The sequence below is a fragment of the Pteronotus mesoamericanus genome, unplaced genomic scaffold, assembly GCF_021234165.1.
Source record: "Pteronotus mesoamericanus isolate MK-2021 breed Mesoamerican mustached bat unplaced genomic scaffold, CSHL_Meso_final contig_181, whole genome shotgun sequence".
NCBI lineage: Eukaryota > Metazoa > Chordata > Mammalia > Chiroptera > Mormoopidae > Pteronotus > Pteronotus mesoamericanus.
This window is the reverse complement of record NW_026555077.1, coordinates 12,617,250-12,639,723: the sequence shown is the minus strand read 5'-3', so window position 1 is coordinate 12,639,723 and position 22,474 is coordinate 12,617,250. Positions and strand designations below refer to the sequence as shown.

Below are 22,474 nucleotides of genomic sequence, written 5' to 3'. Positions count from 1 at the left end.
CAGAAGAAATTAATTCTATGTGGAGTTTGGGTGAAAATTAAGGGAACATCAAAAATACTGAGAAAAAAGATAAATCTGTGTATATTATACCTTCTCAAAGTTAAATAAATTTTGTTAATTTTCTTTGCCAAAAGTTAACATATACACATATAAAGTGCCAGCTAAATTAACATTTTATTATGTATAAAAGTTGCATAATAAATTTATGTGTAAATTCAGATTCTAACATCTGAATTTGGCATAGCTGAATTTGGCAATTACACAAATTTCAGAAAACACATGCTTTCTTTTCTTTCAGTTCCAGTATTACTTCAGCTAGTGTTCCCAATATATTTTGTTAAATTAATGAATGCATGGCTTTGAATTATTTTAGAACTTTACATGCAGATAATAGCAAGAGAAGGCACTTTATTCAAGACATAGAAGACACAGTAGGCCAACAAACCTTTAGCCATTTTACATGCAGGAAGTTGAGCATGTAAGAGAAATTTACCATAATGTTATCTCCTTCAAGGCGAGCTGAGTTTAGTTGCTTAAATACATAGGTGAGAGACAAAGAACATATTATACCAATGAACACAGTGAAAGAAGTTATTTCTGCACAATAAAGAACACACAAACAGGTAGTAAAACAGCTGATAAAATGATTTTCTCCTAAAAAAACTATATTGTTCTGTGGAATTTCATATAGTGGTGCCTATTCGATATTGCCAAAAGATTCAAACTTTCAAAGACCAAAAATACGGTTTTGCTAGCTTGATCTTAAATTAGAATCATACAGGAAAAAATGCAGCCCTTTAAAAACTGCCACCATTATCTACAATTTTTATTAAATCTTCACCTATTAAAGCCCTTCTGCCTCCCACAGCTTTCCTATTCAAAGATCATTTCTATTTTATGAATGTATGATGCCTTCTACCACGTTATCTTTTAATCAGTCTCAGCCAGGACTTGGCATACCCTGAAGAAATATGAAAGGCATGTCAATCTTTATATTTTAAGTAAACTTCAAATTCTAGTATGTGTACCTTAAAATTAAGGTGATATGCTGGTGCTATAAATTCATTCATTTTACAGATTAAAGATTAGGAGTGCATGGAAATGCTTAAGTGAGCAGAGAGACGTATTGGCTGTATTTTGTTATCTGATGACATAGTTTTCCATCATTATTTACACACCCAAAACTAACAAAGGCCTAAACCTCTAAATGTTAAGAGTTTTGAAACCAGATGATTGTTTTTTATCATTTACAAAACTCTAAAATAATTTTAAAAAATGTTTACATAAAATGAAGATTTGGTTAATAAATGTCAGTGTCTCAAAATTTAAATATAGAAGTTATATTTGTCTTTGCTTCTCTGACATAAGTTTTATTCTCTTTTCAAAGCTGTATTTTTGTTCATCGAAAAACATTCAAATAGGTTTTCTCTTTCCTCTCAACTGGTATATTTCAGAAATGCCTTTGATGTTGCTTTATCATTCTTCATTAGTAGTTAGTAACCATTAGTTACTAATGCTAATAAAACATTAGTAAAGCAGCAATACTGGATATAGGCACAAATATTCTTCTCTTAGGGCTAGCTAAATCACCAAAAACTTCAATCTATTATGAGATTGTGGACCAATGGCAGCAGAAATTTTGCATTATATATCTATGAACACTCCTCAGCAAAGTACCCTGCACAAAATTAACATTCAGTAAACATAAAATTTTAATAAAGGTCACAAGAAACTAGTAAATGATATTTTTACTGATATGCACACATCCCAAACCTTACTTGCAAAGGAATAACTAGTCGCAAAACAATCCATGGAAATTTATAAATAAGCGAAATTAAAAAATATCTGAGGTTAGAGTAACCACTTCAGCTGCCAACCAGAAACCAGGAAATGTGTCAAAGAAAAAAAAAAAAACAAAAAACCCCCAAACTTCTGTGGTTTCTATTTTTCTGTATTCTCTAAAAAACAACAACAACAACAACACAAAAACAAAAAAACAAAAGAGAAATGGAGAAAAAAAATTCACAAAATAAACAACACATAAACAAACAAAAACCAAAAGAGAAATACAGAAAAAAAATTCACAAAATAAAAGCATGCTTCAAGTGTTTATGCAATAACAAACTAAAAGGACTTTTCCTTTCCAAAGTATTTCACACTTGCTACTATAAAGTTTGAAGAAAATAAGTTGGTTATCTAGGGGGAAAGAACACAACTAAAATCAGGAAATGTAAATTTTTGTCTAGCCTAACATTTTAAATAGTGGGCTACAGTTGTTTTATGCAATATATAAGTTCTAGAAAAGCTGTGTTCAAATGCAATTGTTGAATAAAATCATCTGTATAATCTTTTTTATTTTAAATGTAAATTCTCAATAAATTTTGCCTTCAAAACAAAAATACAGCACAGAAAAACTGACAAGATCTTCTTTGGATATATCAAAAGGCAACATCTCTAAAATTTGTCTACTATTATTCTGAGTTCTTGTATATTTTAATAGCAGTGTTAAAATAATTTAGAATAATCAAAGGACCTTGTATACTGTAAAATCTATGAGCTTCCTGGCACACTTCCAGGTAAAAAAAAGTGGACTACTGTTATCCTATAAAAGCACTTGTTAAAGGAAATTTTGTACTGATTCTTGACAGCAGTATTCTTATTCCACAATCATCACTGGGGACATATAGACATTTTGAATAAAGAGATTCTGTTCTAGTTCAAACACTTATTTCCAAATGACCCTCATTTATCTTAACATTTTTCCTGAATAGAAAATTAATATCTGAAAAACCAATTTATATTTTACTATAGAAATGTATTATTAGCAATTAAAAATAAATATCCTGAGTCTCTTGCTAACCACAGGGTTCATTTTTAAAGTTCTGATTCTGCAAAAAGTCTATTTAAGGAAGCCTGACTGTTCTTGATGATGATGTCGGGATAATTCTGAGAAGAAACAGACAGTGAATTTGAAATTAATGTCTTGTCAAAGACAGCTCTTCTCCTGCAGTAACTAATACAGGATCTCCAAAAGGGGAACTGTGTAGAAGAAAATATTTTGCTCATATATAAGTTATTAGGGTAATCTCATTAGATATCACTGTTCAAAACCAAGTTATCAGTTGTAAGTTTTATTCAAAACCAAGTCTCAACCTTTTCTTTCCCAAAACAAGAGAACCATGACAGACTTTTACCAGTATTGTGCTAACATGCTCCTTAAGGCAATGATTCTTAATGGTGGTAATGGTAATGAGTTGGGAACAGAAGGCAGTGGGAATAGCATGCTCTTAATGTATCTCTTAGCTCAATTTAAGAATGAACTTACTAGCTAATAAATTCAGATTTGTTTACATTGCACTATCTTAAAGTGTTTCAATTTATGTCTGATTAATCTTTTCAAACTTTGGAATAAAGATTTAAACAGTATAAATGTTAGATTAAATAAGCAGCTTATAAATAAAACCTTGAAGAAAGTTTTATACATATATCATCACTGAATAACTATGTTTAATATATACCCCCTCAATTTTATTTGAGGTTGTTTTTATGAAAAATATACCAGAACTTCCTTATCCAAATAGGTTTCCTCCTTTTCAAAACAGCCACCAGTAAGTTTGTGGTGCCACTGTTTCACTGTTATCTGAACTATTCTTGGTGTCAACTCCTTCAGTCAGTTTGAATCACATGTGGAAAGGAAGTCACATCTACTTTTTAAGCCACACACCAGCCTTCTCAAACTTGATTCATTCTCATCTTAATTACTGTTTGTTTTCCTACTTTAAATATAATAAATCTATCTCCAAAAATACTATTTGTCACCAACAGAGACTCAGGATACTTAAATAACATGACACATCTCGAGGAGCTCGTAATTTTTGTTTTTTAACAACAGGGGCATCACTGAAATAAGAATACTGTCTTTTGATGGCGATTCTGCACTTATTTGGATATATTACATTCAGGTAGGTCTGTTTAAAAACATAAAAACAACACCCTAAAGTCATATTCTAGTTTTAATGACATACTGTAGGTTGCATGGTACATGAGTAAGATATTTTTCAAGTCTGAAAGTTATTAATCTATAATTTTTTTTTAAATTAAAAAACACTACTTACTGAAGCTCTAGTTTCTGCAGCTTTTGCCTTTTTTAATCTGGTTTTTGCAGCATCCAAATCCAGTCTCTTATTTTGTAATAGTTTCCTTTCTTTCTATAAGTTTAGAAAAGAAAAATATAAAGGCTAATGATGTTAAAATCCAGTAAAAGCATACACATTTAAAGTATTATTTTCCATTAAATATACAAATTTGATAAACTAAGATGTGTAATTATGAAATTGGACTAAATTGACCATTTTGGGTATCTGACTCCCTTTTCTTATTGTTTTCAATTGTAAATTAACAGAAATTTTAGATAAACTGACAGAGACATTTAGAAAGGCGGCAGGTGATGGTAGAAACAAAGGAATATTAATGCTAATATTTTGGAATTCTGCCCCACCCCCAGGAACATTTGGCAGTATCTTACTGGTTATCACAACTGGCAGAGGGATGTTACTAGCATCCACTGGGTAGAAGCCAGGGATGCTGCTGAACATCCCACAGTACATATAGTTACCACAATAAAGAATTATTTGGCCCAAAATATCAACAGTGCTCAGGATGAAAAACTTTTCAAACTGTTAGTTTATTTAGAAAGTGCCTTTGGTGAAGAAAGTACAGGCCTAGGGTAAAGCTGCTTGATACCCTATATGATCACATGCGTCTAACACTGAAAGCAACTCTATTACTCCTAAATGGAATTTTAAATTTATAGATAAATAATGAATAAACACATGTATGGTGTCTTAGAATTTCTCAGGGGAACTTCAAGCTTCTATAAAATAGGTATGATCATAAGAATGCATTGTTTGTTTTATTAATTCTTAGATTTCATATATCAAATTTTGTCCTATTGACAGTCTACTATCTTTTAAATTATATTTCAATTTGGTGATTTTTCTTTTGTCTCAGGTCAAATAGTTTTACCTAGAGATAAATTCATTGTAAACATATTTTCTGTAATTTTTTGTAAGAATAAGAAATCTGCAAAGTTCGACCTAGTATTTAAAATAGAGTAACTTTGCAATAATCTCAGAAAATAAAAACATCCACCTAAATCTCCATTCTCCATCACTTAAAAAACAAATTACACTGAAAAATAACAGACAGAAGTCTGATAGTCAGAAATATAGCTTCTAGTAATTAGGTTTCTGGCTACCAGTTTAAATAAATAGTTACATGGTTATACTACAGTGATATTTTGTGCCATATTTTTATAATCATTCCAGGAACCTTACTCTGTAGATTTTAATGCTGGCAATAAACAAGAATGGATGTACGGGTATCTCAATAACACTGGAGGGACACAAAAAAAGGAGGCCATATAATCAACAGTCCTTTATTCTGTTTGGTTTTGTGTTGTGTTTAATATATACCTACCTAGACTATTTAAATTTTCTAATCTGTGACATCTACACAGTTATGAAGATGGCAAATTATTGATTAAAAACTGTAAATATCTAAATTTTTTACTAAAAATGGAAATACTTTTCAACTCACAGCGATTGTTTTGTAATCTCCTTCTATAAAGTTTCTTAAAGGAGTGAGAAAGTTTAAAGCTGATGTTTGAATCAGCTCTCTGTCTGCAGTTCCAATTCGTTTTTGTGTTTCTCCACATTTAATAAGAGCATTACCTACAAAGGAAAAAAAGCTTTTTTTTACCATTGCCTGCTAACATCAGAAAACAGAATCATGCTAAGATAGATAATTTGATTTGCTTTATACTTGTCACTTGTTTACTTAAGTAAAAATCAAATAGAATTAACTGTACTTAAGGCAGTTTTATTTTAAAAGTGAATTTAAGATTGTAAATATCTACCTAAAAATGAAAATAAAACTCCTTATCATAGTTATCTGTATTCATTCTACCAGTGGGACAAAAGAGGATGGATACACTAAAATGTATGTATGGTCACAGCTCAAATAGTATAGACAGATTTATAGAAGTATAATGCTTAAAATATTATAAGAAGTAGATCAAGTCAAAATTTGACTTGTTTCAACATTTATGCACTAATCTCAAGTATCTATAAATAACAGTATATATTTGTATTTTAAGTTAAAGAAAAACCCATGTTTTTCTTTATGGAAAACACAGTGAAAGAAAAGGGAATCACAAAATCAGGATTCTACTCCCAGTTCTCTCTTTAATACACTTTAGATTTGCGGATCTTAATTCCTTCACTTTAGGATGAGATTAGATCTGACTAGTACGAAAGGCAACAATATTAAAAAGATAATAATATAAAGTAGCAGTTAAGAGCTCAATTTCTGGATACAGATCTACATTTGAATTACTAGTTGTATGATCATGGATGGATTATGTAACCTCTCTAAAAAGTCTCCTTTTTGTTAAAATGCAGATAACTGAATTTACATTACAAATAGAATATAAAGTGAAGATTTACTAAAATAATTATATTGTATAGTGTTTAGTTCAATGCCTAGAATATTCAACTGTTAGCTAATTATCAATTAATAATATAGATTCACAAAGCCCAATTCCAATTATCAGGATACATTCAATATAACTATTAGAGATGCACACAGATTAACTGAATTGAAAAAAGAAAAAATTTAGAAGCCTTTCAAATGATCATGCTCCACTAGGCCTTCAATTTGGTGAAGGAAAGGGCTGGGTCTCCTTAAACCTTTATGACTCCAGCATGTAACTGAGGCATACCAGGCAATAAAAAAATCTGTTTAATGTATGAAGTTTTTCTAAATTTAAGAATTTCTAAATTTAAAATTTAGAAACAAAACTACAGAAATTGTAAGTATTTTTCAACTTCTGGAAAAATCATATTTTGAAGAACACAATGTAAAAATTTTAAAGTTGTACATCTAAAAGCCAGTCAATGGATTAAATGATATTCAACACACAGTATTGAGGTTATGTCCATTTGACAAAAGAAAACTACTAAAGTTTAAGTTCATTTAGTTCCAGGATATATGAGCTATTTCATAAATTAAGACTATATGTAGAAAATCATTTAATTTACTTACTTCATATTCATTTAAGGGTCAATTTCTTGCAGAAGTCTAAGAGAATTATTAGACATGCATAATAGGAAAAAAACTATAGAAATCTAAAATAGTCTTATGTTGAGAAAACTGGATTTGAAGGATAATGGTTTAAAACTTTGAGCTTCAGAGTTACACATTAAAAAAGTCAGTATAACAACTAACAAAACTGGAGAAACTATAAAACATGATTATAAAAAAATAAACTATATGAAGAAAATAGAACTGAAATATAACCTAAACATCCAGAGATAACCATTGTATTAACACTTTTGTATTAATGACCATATTGTGTAAGACAGTTGAGTTGAGTTACGCAGTTGGAGCACTTACGGTTCACTGAAGCTCTGAATCCTCAGGGATGCCACCCGTGCATGCTCATACTCTGTTCGGGTTTCCAGCCTAGCCCTTACCATAAAACGCTATTATGAGGCCTCAAGCTAATAGGACTGCTGATTTGTTCAAACACTTAACTATGTGTCAGGTACTTTTCTATAGAAATAAGCCCTCAAGAAAGCTTAAAAAATAGAGGAAACATGTAAACAAAAACTGCAATATATCGTAAGTACCACAACAAAGGTGTTGCAAGATTCAATGGGAGAGCAACTAAGAATTCATTTAACTTTTTAGATCTAAAAAGATCACATGAAATCTCAGAACAATATATCCTTAAATAGTGTCCAGCACAAATAATGCCCCCTTTTTTATTACAAAATCTTTTATTACAAAATCATAAGCATGTAATTCTGTAACATAACAATATCACATTGAAGCACACCTTATGACATTTTAGGTGAAACGTTCAAATTAAAACTATAAATTTAATACACCCACATTACTACCCTACCAACCATACTCAAGCAGGCATTACTTCAGCTGGGCCCTGTATAGTACATGTTAAATTGAACTATACATACTTGTAACTGATAATTCTCACTTCATCCAAAATTTTACCATAAAAATTTGAAGTTAAAAGTGATTCCACTAATATTAGGTAAATGTTAATGATGCCTTTAAATAGTAAAAATCTAAAAGTAAAGATAGTTGTTAATAGACCTTTTGCCTCTTGCTTACCATAAGCTGTTCCTGGGCCAAATTCAGTCCCTGCATCAATCATATATTGTCCCAAAAGTTCTGGGTTGTTTATACGACTTGGAGCTTTTCTATCCAGTTTCTCATAAACAAATTCTTCTATCCTGGCATCTACGAGAAAGGTTTAAAATTACCAATGATTTCAAAAATGCAAAAGTATTTAATAGACTGTTTTGTTTCACTACTACCCATTTATTACCCTGTAAAATTAACATGAAATTAGCATGTTTTCAAGTACTTATCTTAATATATATTTTTATTTGTGCCAGTTTAACTCTAAGAAACTTACTATTTGAGAAATATAAAAATATTTTAAGAGCCAAAATATTTTAAAATAAAGTAAAACTATTGTATGAGTAATTTATGGGATTTTGAATTCTAAAAAAGGGTTAGTATTCACTTAATATCTAGTGAAGTTGCCTTTGCCCCATTCATATGTCTAATACTTAATTTTGAATATATGTTTATAATCTCAAAAGCAAGGATCTCCAACTATGAAAATATTGATATAAGACACCTAGAAGAATCAAAGAGTCATATACTTCTGACACTCATTTTGGGCTTTTGATTTTTCAAAATCTCTCTCTCCCTCCTACAGTCTAAATGTAGGCATGGGGGTTTAAGAATACAGTAATCCAGGTTTGGAAGAGTCTACAGAGATCAGCAATATGAGGCCTTGGCTTAATTTTATTTAATTATATGTAAAAAATATAGATATGTAGATACCTCTGAGTATTCACTCAAAAGATTTTATCATTAAAAATAAGACTAAAATACAAGACAAAGGTTAAAAGCAATTATTGAACATTAGTATAAATGGAAAGGAAAAAATATGAATAAACAATTTAGCATAACAGTCAAGAAATTCACATTTATATTGCTGCCTAACAGTGAGATATTTCAGAGACAAATGAGAAAAAGTCCAAATCTAGAAACAATGATTAAATATAAATATACAAAGTCTGTCTGGAAAAAGTCCAGCCATTATTAACATAATGAGAATGGTTTGTGTGACATTAATGTAACCTGGCAGCCAAGGAGAGTGGAATGGAATGCACATGCATGAACAATGACTTCACTGTACTAGTCAGTGGGGGCAGTAGACTCTGGTGAGTGAGCATGTGTACTGTGTGGCCGTTGCATTCAAAATGACTGAGTAGAGTAATATATCTGCATCAAATTTTGCGTTAAGTTTGGTCGTTCCACTGTGGAAACTATTTGGATGATTCAGAAGGCCACAGCTATGGGCAACTGGTGATTGGCAGCTTCATCATGACAATGTGGCTGCTCATGCATCACATCTCGTGCAGGCTTTTTTGGCAAAACATCATATCACCCAGGTGACTCAGCCTCTCTACAGCCCAGATTTAGTGCCCTGCAACTTCTAGCTTTTCCCAAAACTAAAATCACGTTTGAAAGGGAAGAGATTTCAGACCATTGATGAGATTCAGGAAAATATGTCGGGGCAGCTGATGGCAACTGGAACTGTGTGAGGTCCCAAGATGCCTAATTTCAAGGGGACTGAGACGTCATTTTTCTATGTTTCTTGTTATCTTTTATCTTCTTCAATAAATGTCTCTATTTTTCATATTACATGGCTGGTTACCTTTTGGACAGACCTTGTAAATTAAAATTATAATTCAAAAAAGTTAAATATGTTCCTTTTAAGCATCTCCATAACATAATTCCTCCATAAGTGGAAGTTTTACATAGTGCACTGAAATGTCAAAAATGAGCTGACCCAACAGAGAAACACTTAAGGAGTTGGCAAAAGTTTTAATTATAAAAACAAAATAGGCTGTTGGAACAATACTTGCTTTTGTGCTAGACACTGGTGCAGCATCAGAAGATCTTAAGCAGGAATTGAAAAACCATTAGCTTAGTTAAAACCAAAGTGTCGGTCCAAAACTAATCATTTAGAAAATGTTACCTAAATTTCAGAATTTCATTTTCTGACTGTGAGAATAATGCTTTCAGCTTTGCTGCTTTCTACCTGTTTGGTCAAAAGTATGAATTTTATGTTGATTTCATTCAGTTAATAAGACATTTGATATATTTAAATGAATGTTTCATTTCAACAAGTCTTAAAAATATGTAGGCAATTCTGCTCTAATTTAATATATATATTTCTGAAAAATCCTACATTCTGAAAAGTCATTCACTAAAAATGACAAGGCTCACAGGAAAAGAGTTGGGTTTAATGACACAAAATCTAAGTAACTTTGTAACAAGAGCACAAACAAATATCCAAAATAATTCTGTTACTATTTCTAACTTAAAACGCTAATATAAAATGGTATGAAACACTAATATAAAACAGTATTTATAAGCCATGGTAACTTCTTTATACTGACACCATTCCTGTTTACCAGTTGTGCATGAATTTATTTGCCAATCTGGAAAGCATGTTTTAGAACACACTATGCATGTGAGGAACTCTGAATAGAGCGCAAGGAACAAGAGGAAAACCATCTATTACTTTTTTTTTTTAGGTACTATGGTATATAATTTAAGTAGCCTTAAATGAATAAAAAATACCACATGGTATCCAAAGACTAGGCCTCACTCAAAGTGTAAAAGGCTGTTTAAGAAGTCACTGCAATTGAAATAAAACGGCACAGAATTACTAATAGTTTGTATAGTGCTTGAGTTTTATGTAATAGCAACAAAATTGGAATTTTAAGTTAGTTTCTAAAAGTAAGTTTATGGCACTCACAACATGGTCACACTAACACTGGGGAACAGGGGAAGGAAAGCGTGTATTGTTGCCTTTGTCCTTTAGTTTTGATATGTAAGCCCACAGTGAAAAGCCTGGGTGTCAATACACTTGGTTCTAGTTCAAGTTCCTCTTTAATTAGCTATGCTACATCGGACAAAATGCTAACCTGTGAGTTTCAATTAATAAACAAATATTGTGCACCTTATTAAAATGTTATTTAGTTGAGTGACCCAGAAAACCTTAAAAGTTGTCAGAAAATCAAATGGAATAACTTATGTAAAAGCATAAAACTTAACATAAATAATTGGTAACTATTCAACTTTCTATACTTTTTCCCTTAATTATTTAGGGAGGATTCTCCCTTGGCTGAAAGATTAATTTATTTTCTTGGCCTTTCATAACTCTTAAAATTCAAAGTCACTGCCTAAAATTGAGTTTTACAGAGGATTCTACAAAGGCCTGAAAAATGGTATTTGTCAATTTGTTAGAGTATATACAGAGGAGGGTTTATCACGCTTTTCTTCACCAAGGCACACAAAAAATAACCATAAGCCTCAAAGCCACAAACCAAGAAAGTCTGTTTTCTAATAGCAATGAAAACTTTTTTTTTCAACATTAAAAAAATCTAACAGTATCTTGTAATAAGATTAGTCAATAAAATAGACAAAAGGTAAAATGTTTCTTACTTGGATTTGGCTGCAATAACACTTCAGTTTGTTTCAGTATTTTTTCTGTCCATATTTTGGTACATTCAGCTTTGCTAAGGAGGTTCTCTAAGTGAGCATCCAATTCTGTCTTCTCTGCCTGGCCAAGCTTTTCCTCCGTGAACTGTTATTGATTATTAAAAAAAAAAATTAAATATACTTCAGACACATTTTAGGAACTTGTATCAATAATTAAAAAGAAACTCAAATCCAAACAACCCCAACCATACAAAAAACTATTTGTAAACCACTGCATATGAATGTTGCCTTTTTGCCCCCATGGTAATTTCACCCTTATTTCTACCTGTTTTGGAGCACTTATTATGATCCTATTTTATAGTTAACACATATGCTTAGTTCTTCTAAAATATATGGTTACAGAAAATCTAGCACACTGTCTGGTATACAAAGTATACAAATATTTCTGACTTATAAAGGTAGGATAGCATAGTGGTAAGGAGTAACAGCTTTGAGTCAGTTGGATCTGAATTCATGTCCTGACTGCAATGTGTATGACCTGAGCAAGCTTTTGAATTTTTCCTTAGTTATCCTCTATCATAGAAGAGAGACAATATATATCTCACAGTGCCTTGAGAATTAAGAGTATGTATGTAAATCACTTTGTGTAGTGCCTTGTAATTATTATGTTGAATTTAAATAGGGCTGTTTGTTTAATGTGGCTTTGTATTATTGGCACTTTAATCACACCTGGTTAGATAGGCTTTTATGAGATGTTCTGGGAAACTACCATTTAAATTGTTTCTTTAGGGTATGTTCCAGCAATTGATTTACAGACGAACTTTTAGAATATATCCTAATCATACTAAAGAGGCATCTTTTAAATATCATAAAATGTAGTTTAAGGTACTCAATGTATATTATCTTGTGATAGTTTCTGAGGAAAGGCAGCAGTGCCCATGAAGTAACAAAGAAGTAAAAAGATTTCCATGTAGATTTTGATGGAGGCTTCTAGATATTTTTAATACTGGAAGTGATGACTCAGGCTGCTTATCATGCATAATTTTTTTTCTAGAATATGTGGAGTTTCCCCTACATTAACACAGGTATATCACTAGCATTAATTCTATGCTCATTAGCCATGACTCATTTCTGGCTAACAAATCATGATATTCACCTTGTTTTTCTTCCCCTTCTCATTTCTTAAAATATTTTCTGCTGTTCCACTTTTCTGAGTTTTATGACGTTTCTTCCAGCATCCTTGTTTTAGTCTAAGATTTTCAACTGATTATCACAGCACTTTTAGATTTCTGCTTACAACCCCTACCAAAGGTCTTGTTCAGGATCTAGGAGTAATAGCTTTACTAGTTTTTGTAAACTCTTAGCTCTTTTTGAGCCTGGCCTGTAGCCAAGTCCTGACCCAAAGGGTAGGACTGAGAAAAGCAGTTCCAAAGCTATTGCCTAATCCCAAGGTTATTTGGCTAACTACGCAATCTCATTCTTAAGAAAGAACTCTAATCTTCTCTATAGATCCCTGAGATTCTAAGCAATACACCTCCTACAGAGGTATAGGTTAGAATTTTACAGGTTCAAAGTCTACCTCCAGTGGTTAAATAGATTATCTCCTCATAAAGCAACCAATAGGAAGGAAAAAAGTGAATAAATCCAGGACATTATCTACAAAGGATGATCTACCAGTACAGCAAAATTCTTCACTTAGCACTTTAATGAGCAAGTATATCTATTTGTTTGTTCATTGAATTCATTTCTTCAACAAACATGTTTATTAAGCACCCACACATGTACTAGGCACTATTCTAAGCACACAGGTTTCACCAGCCAAAGTAACAGACAAGCTTACTGCTCTTAGGAAGCTTACATTTTAATGGGGAAGACAGACAATAAACAGGTAAATAAATACTTTGATAATAAGGATACAAAAGTAAAAAGAAGGTAAAGAGCAGACCAACAGGTATTTCTTGAGTGAATTACTAAATGATTAACTGCTTGAATTAATGAACTCAAGCATAGGTCAGGAGGGAAGAATTCATTCTGCAAAAAAATGAGCAAGAGAATGGGAAGGCTTCAATATCAGAGGGATTTGCAATCTGGGCCTGGAAGAGGGTGCCAGAGTTTGAGGATTACTAGATGTGAGTGGTAAGAAAAACAGCCTCTCTGAGCAGGTAACAACTAACCTGAGATGGAATGGTAAGAAATGAGCATGTAAAATTACAAGGGAAGAGAATAGAGTCCTCTGGTGATTTCTAGAGTCTCATCAGCACTACCTTTATGTATACAAAGTGTTTTTTTTGGTAGAAGTTCTTAATTTATGTTAAATAACCAAGAACAGATTAATACAACAGTTAGCAGATCCATAATTTTTAAAAATCAATATTTATTAGGTCAGTCTGTGCAATGCACTCTGCTAAGAACTAGAAGACATGGTCTCTGTTACAGAAGAGCTAAATGAAAATTATCCAAACAGTATAAACCTGCAGACCTATTTTTTTCGTTCATAAAATCATGTTAAACTTTAACAGATATTTCTAGAAACAAACTGGAATTAAACAAATGGGCTAGAAATTACTAAAAAATGTTTATTAATAATGATGAAAGAAATAGTCATTGAGCTTATCTGATACAGGTATGTTTCAGGGCAATTTTTTTCCCAGTAATATTCCAGAGAAACAACAATTAGAAAGCTAATTATTTAGAAAGCAAAACATTTCTTCTTCTTTTAAAAAATTTACTCTCACCTGAAGACATTTTTTTCATTGCCTTTTTAGAGAGAAGAGAAAAAGAGAGAGAAACATTGAAGTGAGAGAGAAACACTGATTGGTTGCCTTTTTGTATGTGCCCAGACCAGGAATCTGCAACTTGGTTATGTCCCTGATGGGGAATTGAACCCTCGACCCCTCAGTCTAAGGGACGACACTCCAACCAACTGAGCTATACTGGCCAGGGCTGGAAAACAAAACCTTTCAATCTTCAGGTCAAAGATCGGCTTCCTTAATTAATATTTCTTTGTGATTTCATGACACTACCTTATAGGTTTCTCTCCTTAAATACACATTTTTATTTTTTTAGTGTGAAAGTGTAATAGAGCAAAAATGAGTATTTGCAACAAGTCATTTATTTGTATGAGTTTAAGCAAGAAACAAAGAAAATATGTAAGCTGACTTACAAAGTAAGATTCTATAAACATAGTGAGTAGGTTTTTTACTATTTAATTCACAAGGCTAAAAAACAAAAAGCAACATAAGGAATGCTTATGCCATGAGTGAAATAGAGCTTGATTACAGAAACTGTTTATAAAATAGCAGCTCTGTAGAGAGGCCCGCATGAGCAATGTATTTAAGTACCAGTAATAAGTTCTATCTGATGCCTATCTGCATTTGTTAACTAACTACATCTGTTTCATATTTTAGTAGATTATATATGGTCATTTTATCCTCTAATTTGTTTAAATTTTTTTTCTCAGTAAGATCATTTACAAGACCTTCTTTTATATGTCTGTATTCTTAACAGTGTCTGAGCTTAGTATATGTTATTAGAATATGCCATATACTAAGCTGTGCATTTTGTAACAGACACTCAAAAAATTATTATTTATATAAAAATCATAATTTCAGTGATGAAGTTGAGGATCAAAATTATTTAACATTTTGCCCGAGTTGTCAGTGTTGAGATTTGATCTAACATCTGTCTGAATCATTGTCTTACGTATACAGTTAATACTTGCTGTCAAAAAAAATCATATTTTCTATCACCACTATCCAAACATTCTGTGCCTCCCTGCCCCTGATGATTGTCAATTATCATCAAATCAAGGGTAATCTTAATCCTATATAGAATAAGCAAAACAAAAGGGTGGAGGGAGACATAAGCATATTGCTAATGTTATCATATATTTAAGTTGAAATTATAAAGTTAAATTATTATTACTTAAATGTGTATTGTAAAAGGCTTAATAATTCCCATGATTTTTTCATTGCGGGGCTTAAGAATTTGTCCCATTGTTAATCAGAATGTATGCATATTAAGGTAACAAAATAGTACAATATTTGATAGTTTCCTCTAAAACATTTCTAAGAATGCAGCTACTGCACAAAAATGATGAACTATATCAAATAAATTAAAGAGGCTTAGATTATTAATACAAATATTTATAGATAATATAGTATTTATTTTCTTATATTGTATGTGAGATGTATAATCAACATATGACATGGTTCTTGCTCTCAAAGCTTTTATGATCTTAACAACACTGCTTAAAGACAAACAAAGTTATAACAGCACCCTTTTTAGATGGACAAAACACTATATTTTTTTTAAAAATTCCTTTCCAAATTACTGAAAATTTTGAATTTTTTCCTTAAAAATTTTAGTTTCCAACACTGAAAGATCCAAAAGTCAGTCCAAAATCATTACGGACTTTGTAGTCTCTTGATGATAATAGTTGTTAATTAGAAACTACAATTGATTTTAAGCATGTATTTTAATGAATGTACAGCAGTACCACTTAATTAAAAACTTTTTCAAATATTTCATTACTAATACAGTAAAATGACATGAGAACAGAAAGTTTAATTTTCTATACATACTGAGTAAATGTATGGACTTTGAATGTGACACTTAAATTACAAATAACTTCAGAATGTCTCTTAAACTCTAGAGACATTCTGAAGTTATTTGTAATTTAAATTCTATAAAGGAAATGGAAATTCAGAAGGGCTTGAGGGAAAGTATTTGGCCACGGTGAAATTCCATCCCAATAGCATCTGATTGGAGCTAGTTGAGGGCAGTATCATATTCATCTTCACATCTATAGCTTTGACATATCATTAATACTTGCTTAATTACGTGGGAGATCAAGGCCATGCTTGCGACTAAATTTTATAGACTTTCCTCCCCCCTCAGAAAATAGCTGGTAGTCATGAAGTTCATAGTTGTAACTTCAGTAGTCAGTTCAAGGGAAATGTTAGAAAATTAAATTAAACCTCCTCCCTAAGTAATTTAGTTTGAGAGGTTTTTTTTTTGTTTTTGGTTTTGTTTTTTTTTTGGAAAGTATACTCTTATTTTAAAGGTAAGCAAAGTTTTACTTCAATATCAATTTGAATTTAAAATGTGCCCACTCGAAATATTAAACCAAGTAAGAGAACAGTAATTCACAAACTGAATATTTACTATAAAGAGTAAAGTATTTAATTATGACAAATTAGGACCAGACTATTAAGTCTTTGAGGACAGTAACTAAATTTCATTTATCTTTGAATTCATTGCGCCAAGCACCTGAAGACGCACTCAATAAATTTAAGTTGAATTAAACAGCTAAATATTTTTCAGTGGCATTAATCAACTTCCAGGTTAGCAGATATAACTTATGGTTACTAACTTGCTTGGTGAAAATAATATAAAAAAAATTAAAAAGAATCCCGTTGGATGTTGTGAGAAGGGGCTAAGAAACAGTTGATTCTTTAGACATACAATCTCATTAGATGTGAAAGCCATAGAGTAACAGAATTTTAGAGCTCCAAGGGACCTCACATTAGGAGAAAAATGCCACAGGATTTCATATCAAGTTTCTGTGGTCTAAGATGGACTTGAAGTGGTATTTAAAGAGCAAGAAAAACTAAACAGAGAGGCAGTAGAGGGCATTCAAGATGAGTTTACCTTACGAACAAAAGTCTAGAGTTAGAAAAGTACAATATTTTTGAAATTAATAGTTTGATTGAATTATATATGAGTGAGAGAAAAGACAAGGCTAGAAGGGAGTATTTAATGGTCAACTAAGGACTGAAAAGACAGACTCTATAAACTAATAAGTGGTTTTTGAGATACTAATACAGTAACAACTCATAAAAGGTAAATAACCTGATGCTCTTGTATTCTACTGTTTTGAGGGAGTTAAGAACAACAAAACCACCCAAACGGACTGTTAAGGAATGAACATACCTATTCATTTATACATTTTACCGTAACATGCTTTTTTTAAAAGTACCAAGGCACATAAATTTTACAGGGGATAGGATGGAGTAATAAAACTCATTTATATGCTTTAATAGTTTGATTTTAGTTTTTAAAAAACAGGGACTTGTTCAATTTTTAATTAAAAAAATTTTTACGTAAAATGAAAAAAAAACAACAACGTATGACAGTTGGTCAACCAGAAATGGCTTATTCCTTAAGATATAAATATGAATGTTGAATTATATTCCTAGTATTCTTATTACTTATAATGGGTAATTGGCATAGACAGCTTTCACTCTATTCTTAGCATGAAACTTGGTACCTTGGCACCATACTGATGTCAACTCAATTTAGAGTACGAATTCAGTTACTGACTAAATACTGCAAAAAAAAAAAAAAAAAAAAGGAAGAGCAATGTTTTGTTGAAAATTACTACACAGCATTCCAAATTTCACATATTACATATTTGGAACCATCTTTTTTCCCCTATATATTTTATTTTTAAAAAGTATTGTAGAAAATGTCAAACATATACAAAAGCATAATAGTATAATGAAACTTAATGAATCCATAACTCAGCTTCAAACTATCAACATTCTGCCAATGCTGTTTTAACTACATCCCTTCTTTCTTCTGAAATATTTTAAGGCAATTTTCAGACATGATATAATTTATACATACATATTTCAGAATGTATCTCTAACAGATCCAAACTTAAAGACATACAAAAGGAGCCTGCTTCTCCTGAAATATTTCCTTTCTTAGTAAATGGCTCAAGCCAAAAATTGGAGTGATCCTTGATTCATTCTCCTCTCATATCTCAAAGCCAATCTAACAGGCAATATTGGATACATTCTGAACTTCACCTGCTAACACTTACTAAGTCCCATCACCTGGCACTTTTGCTTGACCTATGTCCACAGCTCCTTAAGTGGTCTCCCTAAGGCCCTCTGCAACCTCAGTCTTTGCACTTGTTCCCTATGACTAAAATATTTTTCGCTCAAGAAACGAAACTGTCACTTCCTTGAGCCTCTCTGAATTCAATCCAATTAGAAAGGCTTGCTGTGTCCATCACTCCTATACAGCATGGCAACCACCACTTCTGCCTTTAACCTACCCCTGCTGGCCTTTTTCTCCATTGTTACCTGATGTATGTACTAGTTTGTCCTCTTTTACTAGATTGTAAGCTTCAGGAGGTGTTTCCTTGATTTTATTCTTTGCTGTATCACCAGTGTTCAAAATAGCAGTAAGAGGCAGTCATGGCACAGACACATCTAAGTATTTAAGACTGAAAATTATTTGATAACTAACAGATTAGATCATAATTTTAAAACTCCTAAGAATTTGAAACACCCAGTCATTAAAATTCATTTGGAAAATAGTACATCTTTTGAGAGTTTTGACATATTTTTAAAATTGAGTCTATTGACAATTTAAATCAAATTCTAGTATGTGTTCCATTTAAGCAGTATGGATTATGTACCTGAAAATATATCTGTATTTAAAAGACTGGCATTATATAGTGTCAAGTCTGCATTCAACATCTAGAATCACAGGGAATCAGCACTGAAACAATAACCAAAGTCTCTTGTCTCTCTTGCAGTCAACATTAAGTCTCACACATCAAAATTTATTTCAGACCTTCACTCACTCATTCTTCTTGCACCTTGTCTTTGAACTATTAGAAATCAGCTAATTTAAATTCAAAAATTATCTGAACTATAAGGTTCAATGTCTTTATAATATACCTTATATTTTTGTAGAGGAGGCGGAGAAGAGGGTTAAGGAAGCTAGCTTATTACTCACCATGCAGATTCTGGAACTTGGATATAAAGACCTAGAAGGAATATCCCCTCTCTTAAGTGGTACTTGCCTAAGTGTTACTGAAATGTTCAGGTTGTACCAGATGATCTTTAAGCCCTCTCTAGACTGTAATATTCTGTTATTTTATGTATCCTAAATCTGCACAGATTATCCAGGAAGAGAGAAGCAGGTTGTAATAAGCAGCAGGTCAGACGGCACTTGCTGTTTACTAGCCATGCAAGTTAAGCAAGTTACTCACCTCTCTGAGGCTGTTTCCTCATATATAAAGGAGGTTAATAACATCTATCTGGCAATGTTACAGAAAGGACTGGAGATAATCTGTCAAATGTCTAGCAAAATGTTTGACAGTTTTTTTCACAATATAGGCAGCTATTACCTTGTTCTAGTTCTACCATTCTGGTGCACAAAATCGGGGTAAAGGGAAGCTGTAAAGCAATACGACTGCTTTACACTTCACTATCAATTTGGTATACATTAGAAAACTATTTTTGTTTTCTCTTAAGAGCATACTGTTGTTACTGTGCCTATGTCATTAACTTAAACACCAGACTGTTTACAACCCATGTTGTGAAATTTACATCTGTTCATAGATTTAACCGAGTTGGCAATAATGTGGGTGATGACTGTAGAAAATTCTCTAAGTTCCCTAGTTCTGACACTTCCTTGATTGCCGAGTACGACGACATAGTTAACTTTTCCCCTTAAAAGTATATCTGAAACCTCCCCTACACGAATCTCTCCCCTCTCTCTCCGGGCCCTAGAGCCGGTACTTCCCATTTTGAGTGTGTGGGAACTCCCGACCTCCAGGTTTCCCGTGGCCTTAGCAAAGTCTGGATGCCAACTGGTGATCTCCATTTCTCCCGCGAACGGTCAAGCCCAAGGACCGTCCTTTCCGGGAGAGAGAGGAGCTGGAAGGAGCAGTGCGGCTAGCTCTTTGGGTTGAGGGGCAGGAAAAGAAAACTTCCTTAGAAGACTCGCCGGGGAGGGTGAGAGAGAGGAAAGGAAAGGGTGGGGGTGGTGCCAGAATTGTCCGTCTCACAGTAACCCAGCGGGACTTTCAAGGCCTCCGCCCGCCCGGGGAGGGAGGTCACACGAGCACCCGCGTCGTGGGGTCAGAAAGGCGGACGGTGCTGTGTGCCTCCGCTCCAGGCTGAAATCAAGGTGTCCTCCAGAGGCGGGAGGGAGCTCCGGGCCCCGTCCCCCACACCGCCACACTCCCCGGGGAACAGTGGTTGGGTAGGACGGGTACGGAAAACAGCCGCCAGGCCCAGAGGGGCACCAGGCCGCGCCCATCACCCGAGCCTTCGGCCACAGCAGGCCTGCTGTGCCATCGGCGAGGCCGGGGGCGGAGGGCGCCCCCGCCTCGGGCTGAGCGCTCCAGTATTCCCTCCTTGGCCCTCCGGGGCACCATCACCCCGTCCTCCACCGCAGTACCTGCACGGCACGACTGAGGAAAGTGCCCGCGTCGGCCGCCAACTTCTTCACATTGAAGTCCATAATGTTCATCCTGGGCGGCAGCCAGGCGGAGCTGCCGGCTGACCTAGCGGGTAGGCGGAGGCGCCAGGGCCGGGTTGAGGCGCCGGGCGGGACTGGCGGGGGTAGACGTGGTAGGTGGAGGGAGGCGGCGCCAGCCCCGTTGCCGCAGCTGTTGTTTCCGTCAAGGGGAGAAAGAGGGTGGGGCGAGGGAAGAACCAGCGCCTCTTAGCGGGCCACGCGCCTGGGTGGCCACGGTCGAAACGCAGGGCCTATCCGGTCCGGAGTGCGGCCGCTAACGTTGGCGTTGGCCTCAGATGGCAAGCAGAAAAAGCAAGGATTGGTGATCTGGCCCTCTGTGTCGGGATCCTCAACAGAGGAAGCGAGCGCCGCTGAGGGGCGGAGCTTTTATGGAGGTTATCGCGGGAACAGCGACCCCTTCAGGATCACCGCGGCACAGCCGCGGGGGGCTCTGAGAGTTTGGTCGGTTCTGCCCGAAGGAAGGTCGCGTTTGCTGGGAAGGTTCGCGCCGTGCGGCTCTAGTATTTCTGCACGTTTGCGGTTAAGTCCCTGAGAATCAAGGGCCCAGACAACTCAAACCCCTCTTTTTGCTTGGGTTAAAAATACAGATATTGGAGCATAGAATTGCAGTATTTGTGAAATTAGAATGAACAGCTCCCTGTCATCTTGTAGAAACCACGCCCTCTCGTCTCTGACGCCTGAATGGCACTCCACGGCGAAAGCTGCAAAACAGGGTTGAATTTAAGGTCCATGCCGAGCCAGTTTTCATTCATTCAGCATTATTGAGTATCTACTGTGTACTGGAACTGAATCAGGTGCTGGAGGTACCATGCTGAAAAACACTGTCCTTGCCTTTAAGAAGCTCTCGGTTCTTGGCCACCTTAAGAGACTTCACCCTCAGTGGAAGCTCTGTAACTATTTGCTGCGCAAGGACTTTGTGCACACGCTAGCTTACCCTAGGTGCCTATTGTGTGCCAAGTATGATGTGCACAACACAAATTTCCATAGCAGAGGACGCGCGCGCGCACTCACACACACACACACACACTAAAATGGTGAGAGAAAATAACCCTTAAAGATTCAGCATGGCGAAAATACGTGAGAATATGATGTGAAATCTGTTTTTTTTTTTTTAAAAAAAAACACGTAATTCCGAGTAACTTCTTAAGCAGTCTTCGTGATAGAGCCGGTGTTCGAACTAAGTTAAAACAGCTGCAAACTAGAAGAGAGTCGTTAGTATTTCAGGAAAACAGTGTTTTTGTTTGTTTACTTTTTTTTTATTTGGGCTGTGCCCTTTTGTTACATTAGAGCTGGGAAAATGCGGGCCCGCAAGCAATGAAATGAGCTCACATTCATGTTTCAGTGTTTACTGAAACAGCAGTAACAGAAGGAATGGCTGTTGTTAAAGGCTGAATGATCAGTTCCTAAAGGCATTATATGGAACAGCAGATAACATAAGGATTTGGTTGTGTTCGTTTATTCTTTGTGGTAGTGACAGAAACAATCACTTCTTTCTAAGACAATTCCAATAGAGTAATCTCCTAGACCAAAAATACTGCATGTATTTTTCATCTCAGCCTGTTTTTTGAGA

General features: G+C 34.2%; 1 protein-coding gene across 1 annotated transcript in view; it reads right to left on the bottom strand.

Annotated features, from left to right (window-relative positions):
• The window catches only part of SH3GLB1 (SH3 domain containing GRB2 like, endophilin B1), a 38,643-nt gene extending 17,412 nt beyond the window's left edge, over positions 1-21,231 (bottom strand). Inside the window, exons 1-5 of the mRNA XM_054566929.1 lie at positions 20,824-21,231; positions 11,620-11,761; positions 8,197-8,325; positions 5,599-5,732; positions 4,116-4,208 (exon numbers count right to left, since the gene is read on the bottom strand). Of these exons, the coding sequence (XP_054422904.1) occupies positions 4,116-4,208; positions 5,599-5,732; positions 8,197-8,325; positions 11,620-11,761; positions 20,824-20,895 (570 nt within the window). The 5' untranslated portion in view covers positions 20,896-21,231. The remainder of the gene's footprint in view (positions 1-4,115; positions 4,209-5,598; positions 5,733-8,196; positions 8,326-11,619; positions 11,762-20,823) is intronic.
• Between the last annotated feature and the right edge of the window lie 1,243 nt (positions 21,232-22,474).